The sequence below is a fragment of the Medicago truncatula genome, unplaced genomic scaffold, assembly GCF_003473485.1.
Source record: "Medicago truncatula cultivar Jemalong A17 unplaced genomic scaffold, MtrunA17r5.0-ANR MtrunA17Chr0c01, whole genome shotgun sequence".
NCBI lineage: Eukaryota > Viridiplantae > Streptophyta > Magnoliopsida > Fabales > Fabaceae > Medicago > Medicago truncatula.
In genome coordinates, this window is record NW_024340360.1 from 1,141,577 (window position 1) to 1,157,539 (window position 15,963).

Consider the following 15,963-nt stretch of genomic DNA (forward strand, 5'->3'; position numbering starts at 1 on the left):
TTTTCACAAGTGTGGGAAAGCGGGCCACAAGGGTTTTGAATGCAGGAGTGATGCAAAGGAGATTACTTGCTACAATTGTGGAGAGAAGAGTCATATTAGTACTAAGTGTACCAAGCCGAAGAAGGCAGCGGGAAAGGTGTTTGCTTTGAATGCGGAGCAGTCGGATAATCTTATCCGAGGTATGTGTTTTATCAATAGTACTCCTTTGATTGCAATTATTGATACTGGTGCTACTCATTCTTTTATCTCGGTTAGTTGTGTTGAACGTTTGAAATTGGCTGTAACTCCTTTGTTGCGGGGAATGGTTATTAACACCCCGGCTAGCGGTTTGGTGACTACTTCTTTTATGTGTGTTAAGTGTCCTGTTAATTTTGGTAATGTTGATTTTGAGTTAGATCTTGTTTGTCTTCCGTTGAAGCATATGGATGTGATTTTTGGTATGGATTGGTTGTTAGCTTTTGGGGTTAGCATTAATTGTTTGACTAAGAGTGTGACGTTTTCTAAGCCGGTAGAAGAGTTATATAAGAGATTTTTGACCGCGGAGCAAGTGAAGAAGTCTCTAGATGGTGAAGCTTGTGTGTTCATGATGTTTGCATCCTTGAAGGAAAGAAGTACGAAAGGAGTTGGTGAATTGCCGGTTGTGCAAGAGTTTCTTGAAGTTTTTACGGATGATATTACCGAGTTACTACCGGAGAGAGAAGTTGAGTTTATAATTGATTTGGTACCAGGCACGAGTCCTATTTCGATTACGTCGTATCGGATGTCTGCATCAGAGTTGGGTGAATTGAAGAAACAGTTGGAAGAGTTGCTTGAGAAGCAGTTTATTAGGCCGAGTGTTTCGCCGTGGGGGTACTCCAATGTTGTAGGTTAAGAAGAAAGATGGAAGTATGAGCTTGTGTGTGGATTATCGGCAGTTGAACAAAGTGACGATTAAGAATCGGTATCCACTTCCAAGGATTGATGATTTGATGGATCAGCTGGTTGGTGCAGAGGTGTTTAGTAAGATTGATTTGAGATCAGGATATCATCAGATTAGAGTAAAGGCGGAAGATATATCCAAAACCGCGTTCCGAACGAGGTATGGACACTATGAGTATTTTGTGATGCCATTTGGAGTATCTAATGCACCAGGTGTCTTTATGGAATACATGAATAGAATATTTCATCCTTATCTGGACCGTTTTGTGGTGGTGTTCATAGATGATATTTTGGTGTATTCGAAGTCTGAGGAAGAGCATGCTGAGCATTTGAGGATTGTGTTGCAAGTATTGAAAGAGAACCAGTGATGTGCAAAGTTGTCTAAGTGTGAGTTTTGGTTGAAGGAAGTGAGTTTCCTTGGTCATGTGATTTCTAAGGGTGGTATTTATGTGGATCCTTCTAAGGTTGATGCACTGTTGCAGTGGGAATCTCCTAAGTCTGTTTTTGAGATTAGAAGCTTTCTTGGTTTGGCCGGTTACTATCACAGGTTCATTGAGGGATTCTCTAAGTTGGCGTTGCCATTGACGCAGTTGACTCGGAAAGGACAAGCTTAGGAGTTAAAGTGAAGCATAAGTTGGAATTAATCTTTATCTAAGGTAAGGGGGTTAGTCTTTATCATAATCATCTCCATTTTGTAAGATTTCAAATGTTGTATGAATTTTGCTTATGGATAATTGTTGCTAAATTCGTGCTCCATTTGTGATGATATGTTTGTATGCATGAATTGATGATAATTGTATGATTGTTGGTGAAATTACATGTTCAAATATGTAAAAATGATAAGTTGTGAAAATTGTGCTCAATTGGTGAATTTTGCTAAGTTGTTGTTAATTTGAGATTTGATTCTTGTTCAATTGATGTTATGGTTGTTAATTGATGTTGTGGTTGATGAATAATTGCTTGGGTATGCATATTCATGAATTGATGATGAGAATTTGAATTGTTGTTGGTGTTTTGGTGAAAATGATGAATTGGTCCAATTGTCAAGTGTTTTCAACTTTGATTGAGTCTTTGTGAGTCTTTTTAGTCATATTGACCTATAAACATGTTCTGGAAACACATTTGGGCATTGAGGGACCAAAATTTGGGTTTTGGGGTGAAAAATGGTTTAAACCCGTGAAAAATTATGCAGAAATGATGACTGTTCACTTAAGCGAGCTGTAAGCGAACAGCTACTGTAAGTAGTTCGCTTAAGCTAAGAATCGTTCGCTTAAGCGAAATGCCCTTTTGACAGCATTTCTTATTTTGCGTTCTTGTGTCTTTTTCACACATTTCTGTTTTGAATTTGCCTTCGGTGTAAACATGAAAGTTTTAGATAATTATGTTAGTTTTCTAATGACTTTGGTTTGACGTCCAAATGATTTTTAGAACTTGTGTTATGATCAAATTACTACACGTGGGTCATGTGGATTTTTGTGAAAACTTATCATAACTTTTTCTATGAGCCGTGAAACTTTTCCAAACTTGATATTGGGTTTAATGAAGTACTTAGAGTGAATAATTGAGTATGCATTTATGTATTTGGGAATGTGAATGTGTTGATGGTTTGAGATATATTTTGGGTGGAATTGAATCGGTGAAAACGGGTTTTGAGTTAAAATGTTGTTTTAAGTGATTACGTGAAATAAGCTATGTTTTAGCGATTGAACTTGAGATGTTAGAGTTGAAAATGAAGTGTTATTTTGCTGTTTTGATTCATATTTTTTCTAGAACGTATTTTACATGGTCTAAACTTGGAGTTTCCAAATGGTTTGAAACTTGAGATTGTGTCGTTTCGGTTTTTCGGAAATTGTCGAAACTTGGAATTTTGTGGACAAAAAGGATTGCAAGATTGGTCTATAGTACATATAGACTTAGACAACACTTGTAAGGTTAGTACAATGTCTTAATCATGTCAAACTTGATTTTCGGGTGGGATTGTGAAATGTATTAACTTGAGATTTTCTCATACGAACTTAGGCTAATCTTTGAACTAATGATTGATAGTTCGTAAGTGGCCTATGCTCATACTTATATGATTTATTAAGATTGAATTGTAGGATTTCAAACTTGAATAAGTTGCCTAGCTTTGAAAATTATCAATGTTGGCCGTTTGCCACATGATTTGGATTTTTGTCGGAAATGTTTCTTGAGCCAATTGTTTTATGAATTGTGGAGACTATTCTTGTATGACTAAGTGAAGTTGTATGAATGAGTAATTATATTTTGGATATGATGATTATCATGAGATGTTGTTTTCCCTATTACTTGTTTTCCCTATTTTGTATTATTCGCATATTTAATTGCTTTAATAGAAATAGGAGTGTTACAAGTTTGGTATCAGAGTCGTGGTCAGTCTTGTCTCGACTAATACTTGTTGTATTTCCCTGTTGTGTGCGAATGGTAGCATAGTACCTTCAACATTTGCGTTGTTGTGCTGTTTTCTTATCGGTTAGTGGTTTGTGTTAGTCTGGCAAGGGAAGGTATCTTTGGCTGCGAAGGCTCTTTTGATTGTGTTTTGTGTTAAGGTTCATGTTGATTTTGAGTTGGATCTTGTTTGTCTTCTGTTGAAGCATATGGATGTGATTTTTGTATGGATTGATTGTTAGCTTTTGGGGTTAGCATTAATTGTTTGACTAAGAGTGTGACTTTTCGAAGTCGGTAGAAGAGTTGGATAGGAAGTTCTTGACCGCGGAGCAAGTGAAGAAGTCTTTAGATGGCGAAGCTTGTGTGTTCATGATGGTTGCTTCTTTGAAGGAGAATCGGTTATGTGCTAAGTTGTCTAAGTGTGAGTTTTGGTTGAAGGAAGTGAGTTTCCTTGGTCATGTGATTTCTAAGGGTGGTATTTTTGTGGATCCTTCTAAGGTTGATGCAGTGTTGCAGTGGGAGTCTCCTAAGTCTGTTTTTGAGATTAGAAGCTTTTTGGGTCTGGCCGGTTATTGTCGGAGGTTCATTGAGGGATTCTCTAAGTTGGCGTTGCCATTGACGCAGTTGACTCGGAAAGGGCAAGCTTATGTTTGGGATGACAAGTGTGAGAAGAGTTTCCAAGAGTTGCAGAAGAGGTTGACTTCAGCTCCAGTGTTGATTTTGCCGAATCCGAAGGAATCGTTTGTTGTGTATTGTGATGCTTCTAAGATGGGTCTTGGTGGTGTGCTTATGATGAATCATCAGGTTGTAGCTTATGCTTCAAGGCAGTTGAAAGTGCATGAGAAGAATTATCCGACTCATGATTTGGAATTGGCGGTCGTTGTGTATGCATTGAAGATTTGGAGGCATTATTTGTATGGTTCTAAGTTTGAAGTGTTCAGTGACCATAAGAGTTTGAAGTACTTGTTAAATCAGAAAGAGTTGAATATGAAGCAAAGAAGATGGTTAACAAGTAATATATTGAAAGAGATCATGAATGGTCAGAAGGAAGATTTGGAACTCGTGGATCGAGTGACGTTGGTTAACCAAGGTAAAGGTGGAGACTTTAGATTGGATGAGAATAATGTTTTGATGTTTCGTGATCGAGTTTGTGCGGCAGATGTTCTTGAGCTTAAGAGACAAATTTTGGACGAAGGTCATAGAAGTAGTTTGAGTATTCATCCAGGAGCGACTAAGATGTATCAAGATTTGAAGAGGTTGTTTTGGTGGCCTGGAATGAAGAAGGAGATTGCTGAGTTTGTTTATGCTTGTTTGGTTTGTCAAAAATCGAAGATTGAACATCAGAGACCGTCGGGTTTGATGCAACTGTTGTTTGTGCCAGAGTGGAATTGGGATAGTATCTTTATGGATTTTGTTGGAGCGTTACCGAAGACTAGTAAGAGTTTTGATTCGATTTGGGTTATTGTTGATCGGTTGACGAAGTCAGCGCATTTTGTTCCTATTAAGACTGGTATGTCTGTAGCTAAGTTGGTTGAGATCTACATTGAGCAGATAGTGAGGTTGCATGGTATTCCTTTTAGTATTGTGTCGGATCGGGATCCGAGGTTTACTTCTAAGTTTTGGGAGAGTTTGCAAGCTGCTTTGGAACTAAGTTGAGATTGAGTTCTGCTTACCATCCTCAGACCGATAGGCAGACGGAGAGGACTATTCAGAGTTTGGAAGATTTGTTGAGAGCTTGTGTGTTGGAGCAAGGTGTTAGTTGGGACAAATGTTTACCGTTGATTGAGTTTACTAACAACAACAATTTTCATTCTAGTGTCGGTATGGCTCCGTTTAAGGCTTTGTATGGTCGGAGGTCTAGGACACCGTTGTGTTGGTTTGAGTCTGGTGAAAGTGCTTTGTTAGGACCGGAAGTGGTGCAAGAGACTACGGAAAAGGTTAAGATGATTCAGGAGAAGATGAAAGCGTCTCAGAGTAGACAGAAGAGTTATCATGATAAGAGGAGAAAGGATATTGAGTTTCAAATTGGTGATCATGTGTTTTTTAGGGTGAATCATGTGACCGGTGTTGGTCGTCCTTTGAAGTGTAGGAAGTTGAATCCTCGTTTTGTTGGACCGTTTGATGTTATTGAGAAGGTTAGGGTTGTAGTGTATCGGATTGCGTTACCACCGTCTTTGTCGAATCTTCATAATGTGTTTCATGTGTCTCAGTTGAGGAAGTATGTGCATGATGCGTCTCATGTGATCTCCGTTGTTTTTGGAGGGATCCTTGTTTGCAATGAGGCTCGTTGAATGTTAGGCTCATAAGGTTGTATGAATTATCTGATAATAAATTAGTGACGGTAACTAAGATGAATAACATAGGCTGAGGAGTAGGTTGTGAAGCATGGATTTGTGGAAGGAGGTTGCTAGCTTGGGAGGAGGATCAGGTGAAAAGTGCAGTGAGTTGTTACATTATATTCTTTTGTTTTATGTTACATTATATTCTTTTACAGGATGGTGTGAGAGATAAATGGGCGTGGCAATTACATCCGTCCAAAGGCTATTATGTGAGTAGCGCTCTTCACTATTGGCTAAAATTAGTGTCTCTCAAAGTTAATCTTTTCACTTGGCAGTTTCTTCCCAGTCATATTCCAATCAAAGATAATATGCTCATAAGGGGAGTGCTTAATAGTAATGATCATAAATGTGTAGGAAGTTGCGACATGAATGAAGGTGTGGATCACTTATTCGCCATGTGCGAGTTTTTCAGCAGAATGATTTCAGATTGGTGGCTTTGTTATTGTTACTACGAGATCCCTTTTAGATAAACTTTGCATTTTGGTTATTTAGGTGGTTAAACAAAGCAATCTTGTTTGCCTTTAAACATAGTTTGACTTTCTTGTGTTTGGATCCTTTAGAAAGAAAGAAACATGTGCATTTTTTAGCATAAAGAGAAAGGTTTAAAGTCTCGAGGTAAAAAAAATTAAGCTCAAGTCTTACTGATGGTTGAAAGTGAAATACACAACGTTCGTTTTTTACTACCATTGTTGGTGGCTTAATCATCTATAGTGCTTGTCATATGTTTTGTAGCGTCTTGCTTTTTTGTTTTGCTTCCTATTAATATTTGGCTTAATTGCACTTTTGGACCCCTATCTTTCCAAAAGTTGCTATTATGGACCCCTAACTAATTAAAATACAAAACAGCCCCCTATGTTTTGATTCTTTAGCAGTTTTGGACCCCCAAGGCAAAACAAAAAAAAAAAAATTGACACGTGGCACCTCAATTAGGGTGCCACGTGTAACACCCCGTTTTCCCGACATAAAAATTTCTTAACAAATATCAGAGTAAACATCACAAACAGGATATCACATTTCGCATAATCATAAGTAGTTAAATAACAATTTAACTTTCAACAAAATACTTCAATCATCGATGCGGAATTAGTTCATCAATCATAAATAAGTTTGGCACGCAGGCCTCATCAAAACATCTCAATAAATTCAGTTTAAAACAATTTAAATCATAAATATCAAAATCAAATTCGTAAGGAAATGAAGCATGCAATCATAAACCCCATCCTGTTACGTATCAGAGCAACCTAATCGACTCAGTGAGGAATACGTCACTCACGACAGCAACACAACACTCTAAGCTCGATCACCTGCAAGTTACTCATACGAAGAGCAACATTTCCAAGTAGAAGGGGTGAGATTTCACAAAACAATAATATTAATCAATATAATTCAACAATCGTAATTAACAACATAAATCTTCAACATAAGCATCTTAAACATCATAACATCATAGATAATAATATATCATGTAATCACTTCATTAAAGCATCATAAATCTCATATCATCTTAACAACTTTCATCATTGACTCAACTATGCGACTATGCAACTTAAAACTCTTATATGCATGTGGTACCATTCATGGCATGAGCCCCCATCGCTATTTTGAGCTAATGCTCCATCGTGTTGAGTACTAAGCTCCAGGGCATGAGCCCCCAACAAATGTATGCTAATGCATGGACTCGATCTCTTAAACATCATAAACATCATCTCGTATTTATCCAATATTTTGGAAGTTCAACATCATCTTGATCATCTTATATCGACTCATGCAACTTGGTTAAATAACAATAGCAGCACAGGCAGAATACATCAACATTATGACATCATATAACGATATCAAATAAAAGCAAGCATCATCTCAATCATTCATTCATTAACATTTCAAGTAATGCAATTAAACATCATCTCACATCATATTCAACATTAACAATTCATAACAGCTTCACAGATTGCAATTAACTTCTTATATAGGTCTCATTACTACCCAAGGGTCCATCTCTAATCAACTTATACGACACAGATCGCAACATTCTCACTTTCACTCAGTTCTGGAAGTGCTCGCGAGGTGAGAGCATCTGCTCGCCATGGCGAGTACAAGCGAGATTCCCAACTAATGTTGTTCTAAGCTAAACCAGGTTCAATCTCGGTCTAAGCTATCATTTAATATTTAATAAGCATCTTCAGGCACTCAAAAACATCTAAGGTTCAACTCAAAAGTTAGGAATACAGAATTCTACATGCTCTCTGGTCATGCTCGCTATGGCGAGTTCAGTTGTTCGATGTGGTGAGCTGCGACTTGCAACTCGCGAGGCGAGGGAAAATGGCTCGCGTGGCGAGCGATGAACTTCATCACTCGCGAGGCGAGGATCATCGTTCGCGAGGGCGAGCGATGAATATAGGCTTGGGCAGAAGTGTAGTTTTTACGAAAATTCATCAATTCACAAGGTTTTAAGTCTAATTTCAATTCCAGAATTCATCCTAATCATTATCTAGGGTCAAAGGACGGTTTATGCATCAATCTAACAACATATCATAATTGGATCATCAATTTCACCTATTAACCCTAATTTCATAATCTTCTTAATTCAATCCTAACTTGTTAATTTGATTATCAGAATTACAAGGATTAATAAAACTGAATCGTTAGTCTCACCCTTACCTTAGTTGATGAAAATCGCAGCTCTCTTCTAGTCTTCTCCCTTCTTTGGCTTTTTCTCCCTTTTCTCCAAAAACAATCGTACGTACAAACTTTTCTAAAAACCTAGGTCTTCCCTTTTTATAACTCCTCCACTTATCTTATCTTATCTCTCGCTCTCCCCCAAAAACTCTCTAAAATCTCAAAACAGCCCCTAACTAAATACTTTATTTTATTTTCAAATCTTATTTTATTAAACAACAAAATAAGGTTTTATCTCCTCATAAAAATCGTCACATCACATAAATCATCTAAAATCATCGTAAATCACACATAACATCACAAATCATCACATATCATCACAAATCTCACATATCATCACAAATCTCACATATATTATATAAATATAATATAATTCGTCTAGACTCAATTAAATAATTAATAAATTAAAAGTGAGCGTTACACCACGGCGTTGACCGAGTCAACAGTAGACTGGGGGTCCAAAACTGCCAAAGAATCAAAACATAGCGGGCTGTTTTGTATTTAAATTAGTTAGAGGTTCATAACCGCAACTTTTGAAAAGATAGGGGTCCAAAAGTGCAATTTAGTCTTAATATTAGTGTTACTAATTAATTATGTGAATTTTCCCTTTAAAATGATGAAATGGTTAATTATTAAATTATTTTTCTCCTCCAACCCATTTTTTCAATCGCAAACCCAAATCCACCAACGCCCCCTCTCCTCCAGTTTGATAATGGATGATTCAACAAATCGCAACGCCATATACCTAATCGAAATTCGCATCCATGAACTAGAGGGAGATCCAACCAACGATAAAAAACTCATTGATGAGTTGAAGAGTCTTCTTGAAACTCTTCTTACAAACCCTCCTCGACCGCCGGCTGCCGCTGATTCCAGTTTGTCAATGGTTGATTTTTTACGGTGCCACGTCATATACATACTCAAATGTCGTATCCGTGAACTAAAGTCATATAGATACTCGAAAAAAGTTATTAATGAGGTGGAGATTCTTCTTCAAAATCTTCTTAATCTTACCAAAAAAGATCTCGACATGAAAAACCTAAATTCCAGTTTGGCTTGGGCCGCAATAGAACGAATCAAAAGTCATATCGATAACCTAGATAAACAAAAGGAAGATCCAACCAACAAACTAATTATTCGTGAGTTGGAGATGCTTCATGAAATTCTTCTTCGTTACACTACTGACCACGTAGATACTTCTGCTTCTGAAGAGATGATTGAGAAAATTTGTCTCGTTGAGGCTATTGTCGACTTGCTTTCCTTTGCTTCACCGGAGGAACATAGTTTGTTTAATCCAGATTTGGTTGATAACATTGGTTGCCGTGATCCGATGCTTCTTCTTGATGAAAATGATTTGGAAACTATCCATCAATTTGTTTCGAAACCTGATGATTCCAACAATATGCGTATTAGGGACGCTATTTCGGCATTCTATATCACTGCTAACAGGTGGCTTAAACGCAATGCTGATGCTGATGCTGGTGCTGGTGTTCATCGTGTCAGATTGAAGAAGATCATTTCTGCAATCAAAGTAAGTCCCGAATTAGTTTGGTTTTTAAGATTTTTAAATTTGGTTAAAATTAGTTATATTACCTTGGTTATCGGCGATTCACACAGTTGCAAGCAATTTACAGGGAAAAAATAGATCGACAATGAGTATGTTATTTATGAAATTAAAAGATAAATGCAAACAGATGAATATCCAATGCCCACAGAGCAAAGCTCCTACAGTGGCAAGACTCTTTCCTCACATCCCTATATAACAAAACACATCACTCAATCCATATGCTCCCTGCCCTGCCACATTATGGGTTTGGACAGAAGATTTGCTGCTAATTTACTATTTGGGCCCAGATTCTCCTTTATGGCCCTATTTTGGCCAATGATTCTATTTCCTGACTGTATATCGTCTCCGTAGAAAACCTCTTTGAGGACGTACCTTCCACAACAATTGTCTCTATTGTAAGCATAGCCAGTGTTGTGTTATTACCAACAAACTTATTTGATCCATCAATTAGACTTTTAGCGCATGCATGGTATAGCCCTAATGCTTGAGAAGAATTACTCACTGTTGAAATTAAGAATCTTTAGATTTTCCTTTAATTGTACTACTTCCTAGATTGATTGCTATTACTCCTGGGGTATACAACTTCTTAGGACCGTGCATACTAATAAATACTATGTGTGTGATCTCATTATACATACATGGAGTTTTACACTCGCATTAGCCAAAACAAAAATTGAGAAACTAGTACCATCTACTTGACTCATGGATTGAATCTCAGAGTCTTTGTTTAAGAAACCTTTCTGCTTGTGGACAACATGGTCTAGAGTTCCAAGAGTCGACATTATCACTATAGCTGTACCATAGTGTGTGTATCCAAGGGAGTTGATACATGTCATTTTGAATGTAGGTGGCATCAGTCTTCGTACTCCAAGTTTGAGAAACAGACACATTAGAGCTAATAGGCCAGACACATTAACATGCGAATTTCCAAATTTGCCCCTTGCCCTCCTTTTCTCATGAAAGTCAAATCTCTAGTTGAGTAAGGTGCTGGACCCACCGTGCCAAAAACCCATGCTCCACTCCCCTCTTTCTCCAACAAGGGAAATGTTTCGACGTTCTCGTCGCGGGAAGATTAATCAATACAATCCATACAATATAAGTTTAGTTGCTAATTGCTATTGTTGATTTGGATTCTCTTTATTAATGTGGGTTTTGTATCTTGTGAGTTTAGTTAGGACTTCAAAACAACAGGGAATAAGAATTCTAAGTATGTATATTGTCAACTAGACTTGTTAGGTGCTTTGTCTTGCTTCACCTTGTATTTCTGTTTTCCATGTTGAAGAGGGGATTGCAGCTCTTTCATTATATCCTGAGCTGTTATTTTGTCTATGTTTGCTCACTACTCCTTGTTCTCTTTATTTGTGTTGGTTGATACTATGACATGAGGGATGGGTACTAGAATTAATAGACCTCCATGAATCAAAATCGTCCCCAGACATGTTTTTGATTGATACTTGGACTAAATTTTGAGGGAGAAAATGGTCCTTTAATTGCATTCTGTTACGTTTATTGTGGCGTAAAGTGGTTGGATAGCTAGATAAAAGAGGGTTGGCTTAATCCGAACATGTTTTATTACTTGACACGAGAGCAGAAGTGAACAATTATATCCAATTCATTTACATTGTTGTGGGCTACGTATGAAATGACACAATATTATATATAGTTTAGAATATGCGCTGTCTGGTTTCATGTAATGTACTAATGTGTTGGTAGGTGTCATTGATTAACCTTGTTAGAGGGTTCATGTTCTAGCATTTGGAATGTTGTCTCGTTGTATTGGAAGAAATCTTGTGTCCGTGGCTAGGACACTTTTGTACTCATGCTATAGTTTAGATTGTTTTCTAGTTTGTCTTTGTTCTTAGTGTAACATCGATTGTAATACTCTATATCTATACAATGTATACTATTATGTAGATTATTTTGAATGAGTTTAATATTTGCATGTTTTTTCAGACACTGGAAATGGAAAGTGAAAAACTCTCTGCCGACAATGGCCAGCAATCTAATAGTCGAGACGAAGAACGATTGAAAAAGTCTGATGAACAACAAGAAAAGAACTCTGTAAGGATTTTGTTATTTTTTTCTCTTCTTCTTTTGAAGTCACATGGTTCATGACTTTAATGTCATCTGTCAATGTGTCTGATGGATGCATGTGCTTGTTAGCTAGTCTTACAAGGAAAAACTGCAACTTTTAACATCAAGCAAGCATTTTAATTGTTCAGAGTTAAGGATGTACAAAACCAAAGAATAATGTTTGGTAATTGATTAAAATGCAACAGGTTCCGATGGGTTTGCCGTTGGAGCATGATGCAAAAGGTGATGATGCTGTGATGCTGGAGTAAAATGTGAGAGCCAAATGAAGGAGATGGTACAACGACGGAATTTGTGTTTGTTCACTTGCGTTCTTTCAATTGCCCAACTTTGCACTCAAAACAGCTATAGTCCGTTTGTCTTAATTTATTTAATAATTAAAACTATGTCATAATAAAAATATCAGTGTACTATGTATCTGAAATATTTGTATGTTGAATTTTAATTACAAATAATAATTTTTATTTAAAATATTTTGTCCCAATTTTTTTCTATTTAAATGTTATTATACTTCAGTGCAAGGAATTCAAAAATATGATCTATGACCCGTGTGTTGCATGGGTTAAATGTAATATTTTAATTTTACAATCAATAATTATTTATAAATCAACTGTCATTAATCTATCCTAAAAATCTTCATCCAAAACATGAACATTGGTTTTGATGTTCATAATCAACCCAAAAAGTCAATCGAGAACACAAAGTTGGCCAACTTATATATTACAATAGAAAAATAAATAATTCTTTAAGGATATACATATACCAACAACAAAAACAATAAATTAATTAATTCTAGAAATAGAACTGGAAATGAGTTGAGTCGATCCAAACTTGATAAAAATTGGTTCAATTCGAAAGTTAATGAACTTAATTTTCAATTCGATTTCAACTCATTCGGTTCACGAACCAAGATCAATGAATCATTTATCGAGTCGAATCTTGAACTTTATTTAGGTTAGCTCGGTTCGTTGCTAACCCTATTAGAAACAATTAACACTATCCAAATGCATTGTCAGCATATTTTTTATTACAAATTTCGAAAAACTTTTCTATAAACAACATTTGAAATTACATTAATGTCTCCACTTTATTGCTTAGGGTTGAAACGCTTAAAAAGAAACCTAATATTAATTTTAGATTTGAAATAACGGATATTAAATCAAATCTAAAAAATAAAGGCAAATCCTATAACACACCTGTTTTGGACCGGGCAAAAGGATCTTTGACCCATTTACTTAGGCTCAATATCATCCAAAGCCCAAACACCACGTTTTGCAAAATTACTCGCGACACACCCCTTCCACGCAAGGGGGTGCACGGAACGAAAGAGACCGGTTCAAACGAACCCCAACGTCTCTTTCCACGTTCCCGCAATAAACTCACAGACGGTTACACTTCCCACGATTTCGTAACCGTCAGAGTTAGGTGTGCCATTACAACGGCTCTGCAGCCCTCCACCTCTATAAATAGGGGACTCAATGCAGTCCCCAATGTAGAATCTCTCTTCCTCTAAAACCTTCACTCTCTGATCTCTACTGACTTGAGCGTTGGAGTGCCTGCAGGTACACACCCCCCATCCGCTCCAAGAAACATTCTGACGTATTCAACCACCGTCACAACCACCACATTCACGACACCGATAGTCACCTTCTGATCAGGTACGATCAGTGGCGCCGTCTGTGGGAAATATAAGCTCTCCCCGTTTTTATACTCCTAAAAACCAAAGCTTTCCAAAAAATTAATATGGCTGCCAACGGTGTCAATTCCCAGATACGAAGTGAGGTACGCATCCCTCAACGGGATGGCGTGACATCCTCACCTTCACTTGTGGATTGACCTAGGGAGGAACCAGTGCAAATAGTTCCTCACCAACAAAGGTCTCTGTAGGGTCCCCAACGACCTACAGAGACGCCTGAAGATACCACACAAACCGGTGCCCTCGTCGGTAGCCTGATCCGCACGGTTCAACGACAGACGTCGTGAATCGAGGAACAAAAGCGACGCTTGATGGATCTAGAGCAAGCGCGCCACTCAGTTAAAGCCAAACATACTCCTTCCTCAATACGTAGCAGAAGGGGAAGGAGCCCTCGCTAGTCACGTTCCAGATCGCTTGTGTGTGATCATCCATCATTGGGTGGATTTTCATGGGTTTTCGTGTTAGAAGAGTAATTTAGTCATTTTGGACTCAGGGATATTTTGGTCAGTTTGGATGTAAGAGTAAATTAGTAATTTGGTGATACTTTTAGTGTTTTAGCGAGAACCATTATTTTACTAAGTTATTAGGGTAGTGGTTAGTATTTTACCGTTAAGTGACCGTTATTAGTAATTTACCATTGAGTGTGTAAAAACATTTTAGAATTAAATTGGAGTGGGTTAAGTCCACTAAGCTTTAGGGTTAGGCCCATTAGGGGGACATCATATATAAACCTTGTTTTAGAGGAAATTTCCTCACACTTTCATTTACAAGATATTTTGGGAGAGTTAGAGAGAGAAAGTGGGAGCAATGAGGAAAGGGTTAGAGAGAAGAGGAACTTGAAGATTCAAGGATTGGAAGAGAGAACCTAGGAGCTAAAGTGAAGCTTGAGCTAGGGAATTAATCTAACTAAGGTAAGGGGGTTAGAAATCATCATAATCATTTTTAGTGTAAATTTCAATTGTTGTATGAATAAGTGCTTAATTGAGTAATCAATTAATTGTTCATAATTGTTAGAATTCGTGCTCCAACTATGATGACATGTTCGAATGCATGAAGTTGTGGAAAATTGAATTGTTATTAGTGGAATTTTATGTTCAAAGTATGAAGAATAGGTATATGTTGAGATATGCGAAATTGGTTGAATTATGCTATGTTGTTGTTGAATTGTGATAAGATTCATGTTCAATTGATGTTGTTGTTGCTAAGTGATGTTGTTGATGATGATTCATGGCTTGGGTGTTCATAATTCATGATTTGATGATGAGAAATAAGTTGTTGTTGTTGGTTTGGTGAAAATGAGTTGATTTGTTAAATTATGTTCAAATGTCAATTGTTTTTATGTTTGATGTGTTCTTGAGAGCCATTTTGAGTACTATAACCTATAAACAAACTTTGGAAACATATTTGGGCATTGGGAGATCAAAATTGGGGATTTTGGGTGAAAAAGGGGAAGAACCCGAGAGTTTTTGTGCAGAGCTGATGACTGGATGCTTAAGCGTGCATTCACAGTAGCTTTTGGAACTTGCACGCTTAAGCGTGCAGGTGGGCGCTTAAGCGTACATGCCCAGTTTCAGCACCTTTTAATTTCTGTTCTGGGCTTTAGGGGGGCAATCCGAGCTTTGTAAAATGATTATTTCAACTTGTTTAACTACTGTTTGAACCCCTAAACCTATTGGAACATGTTTAGCTTATTCAAATTTGGGATTTTCCATTTTGGGTTGAAACTTGTATATTTTGGAAATTTCGGATTTAGTCGAAAATGAACTTTTATGAACTAAATGAGATTACAAGTTTAACCTACAGTTCATATAGACTTAGGTAAGGCTTGTAATGTTAGTCAAACATCTTAATGATGTTAAATTTGAATTTCGGGTGGGAATGTGGAAAATGTTAATTTGGGTTTTCTCATACGGACTTAAGCTATTCTTTGAACTAATATCTAATAGTTTTCAAGTCGCTTAAGCTCATGACTACTTGATTGATTAAGATTGTTTTGTGAGTTTTCAAACTTTATATTGTTTCCTTACTTTGAGAAATTATCGATGTTGGTCGTTTGCCACATGGTATGGATAATTGTCGGAAATGATTCTTTTAAGCCAATTGTCTTATGATCATTCGTGACTAGCCTATATGACTAAGTAGAGATGTGTGAATGAATTGTTATGTGTTGGATATGATATTTATCATAAGATGTTGTATGTTCTCTTACTTGGAATATGAGAAATGATTGGAGTGATGAAACTATATGATGTTGAATGATTTGTTATATG

The 15,963-nt window shown here is 37.0% G+C and overlaps 1 protein-coding gene across 1 annotated transcript; it reads left to right on the top strand.

Moving 5' to 3' along the window:
* The first annotated feature begins 9,002 nt into the window (after positions 1-9,002).
* Positions 9,003-12,394, top strand: LOC112421691 (uncharacterized). Its single transcript, XM_024783167.2, has 3 exons — positions 9,003-9,870; positions 11,860-11,967; positions 12,186-12,394. Exons 1-3 carry the CDS (start codon positions 9,052-9,054, stop codon positions 12,246-12,248), a joined length of 990 nt encoding a protein of 329 aa, XP_024638935.1. The 5' UTR covers positions 9,003-9,051; the 3' UTR covers positions 12,249-12,394.
* The last annotated feature ends 3,569 nt before the right edge of the window (positions 12,395-15,963 follow it).

Coding starts and splice junctions, on each gene's coding strand:
- LOC112421691 (XM_024783167.2), top strand. CDS start 9,052: ATGGATGATTCAACAAATCGCAACGCCATATACCTAATCGAAATTCGC. Junction 9,871..11,859: donor AGATCATTTCTGCAATCAAA/GTAAGTCCCGAA, acceptor ATGTTTTTTCAG/ACACTGGAAATGGAAAGTGA. Junction 11,968..12,185: donor AACAACAAGAAAAGAACTCT/GTAAGGATTTTG, acceptor AAAATGCAACAG/GTTCCGATGGGTTTGCCGTT.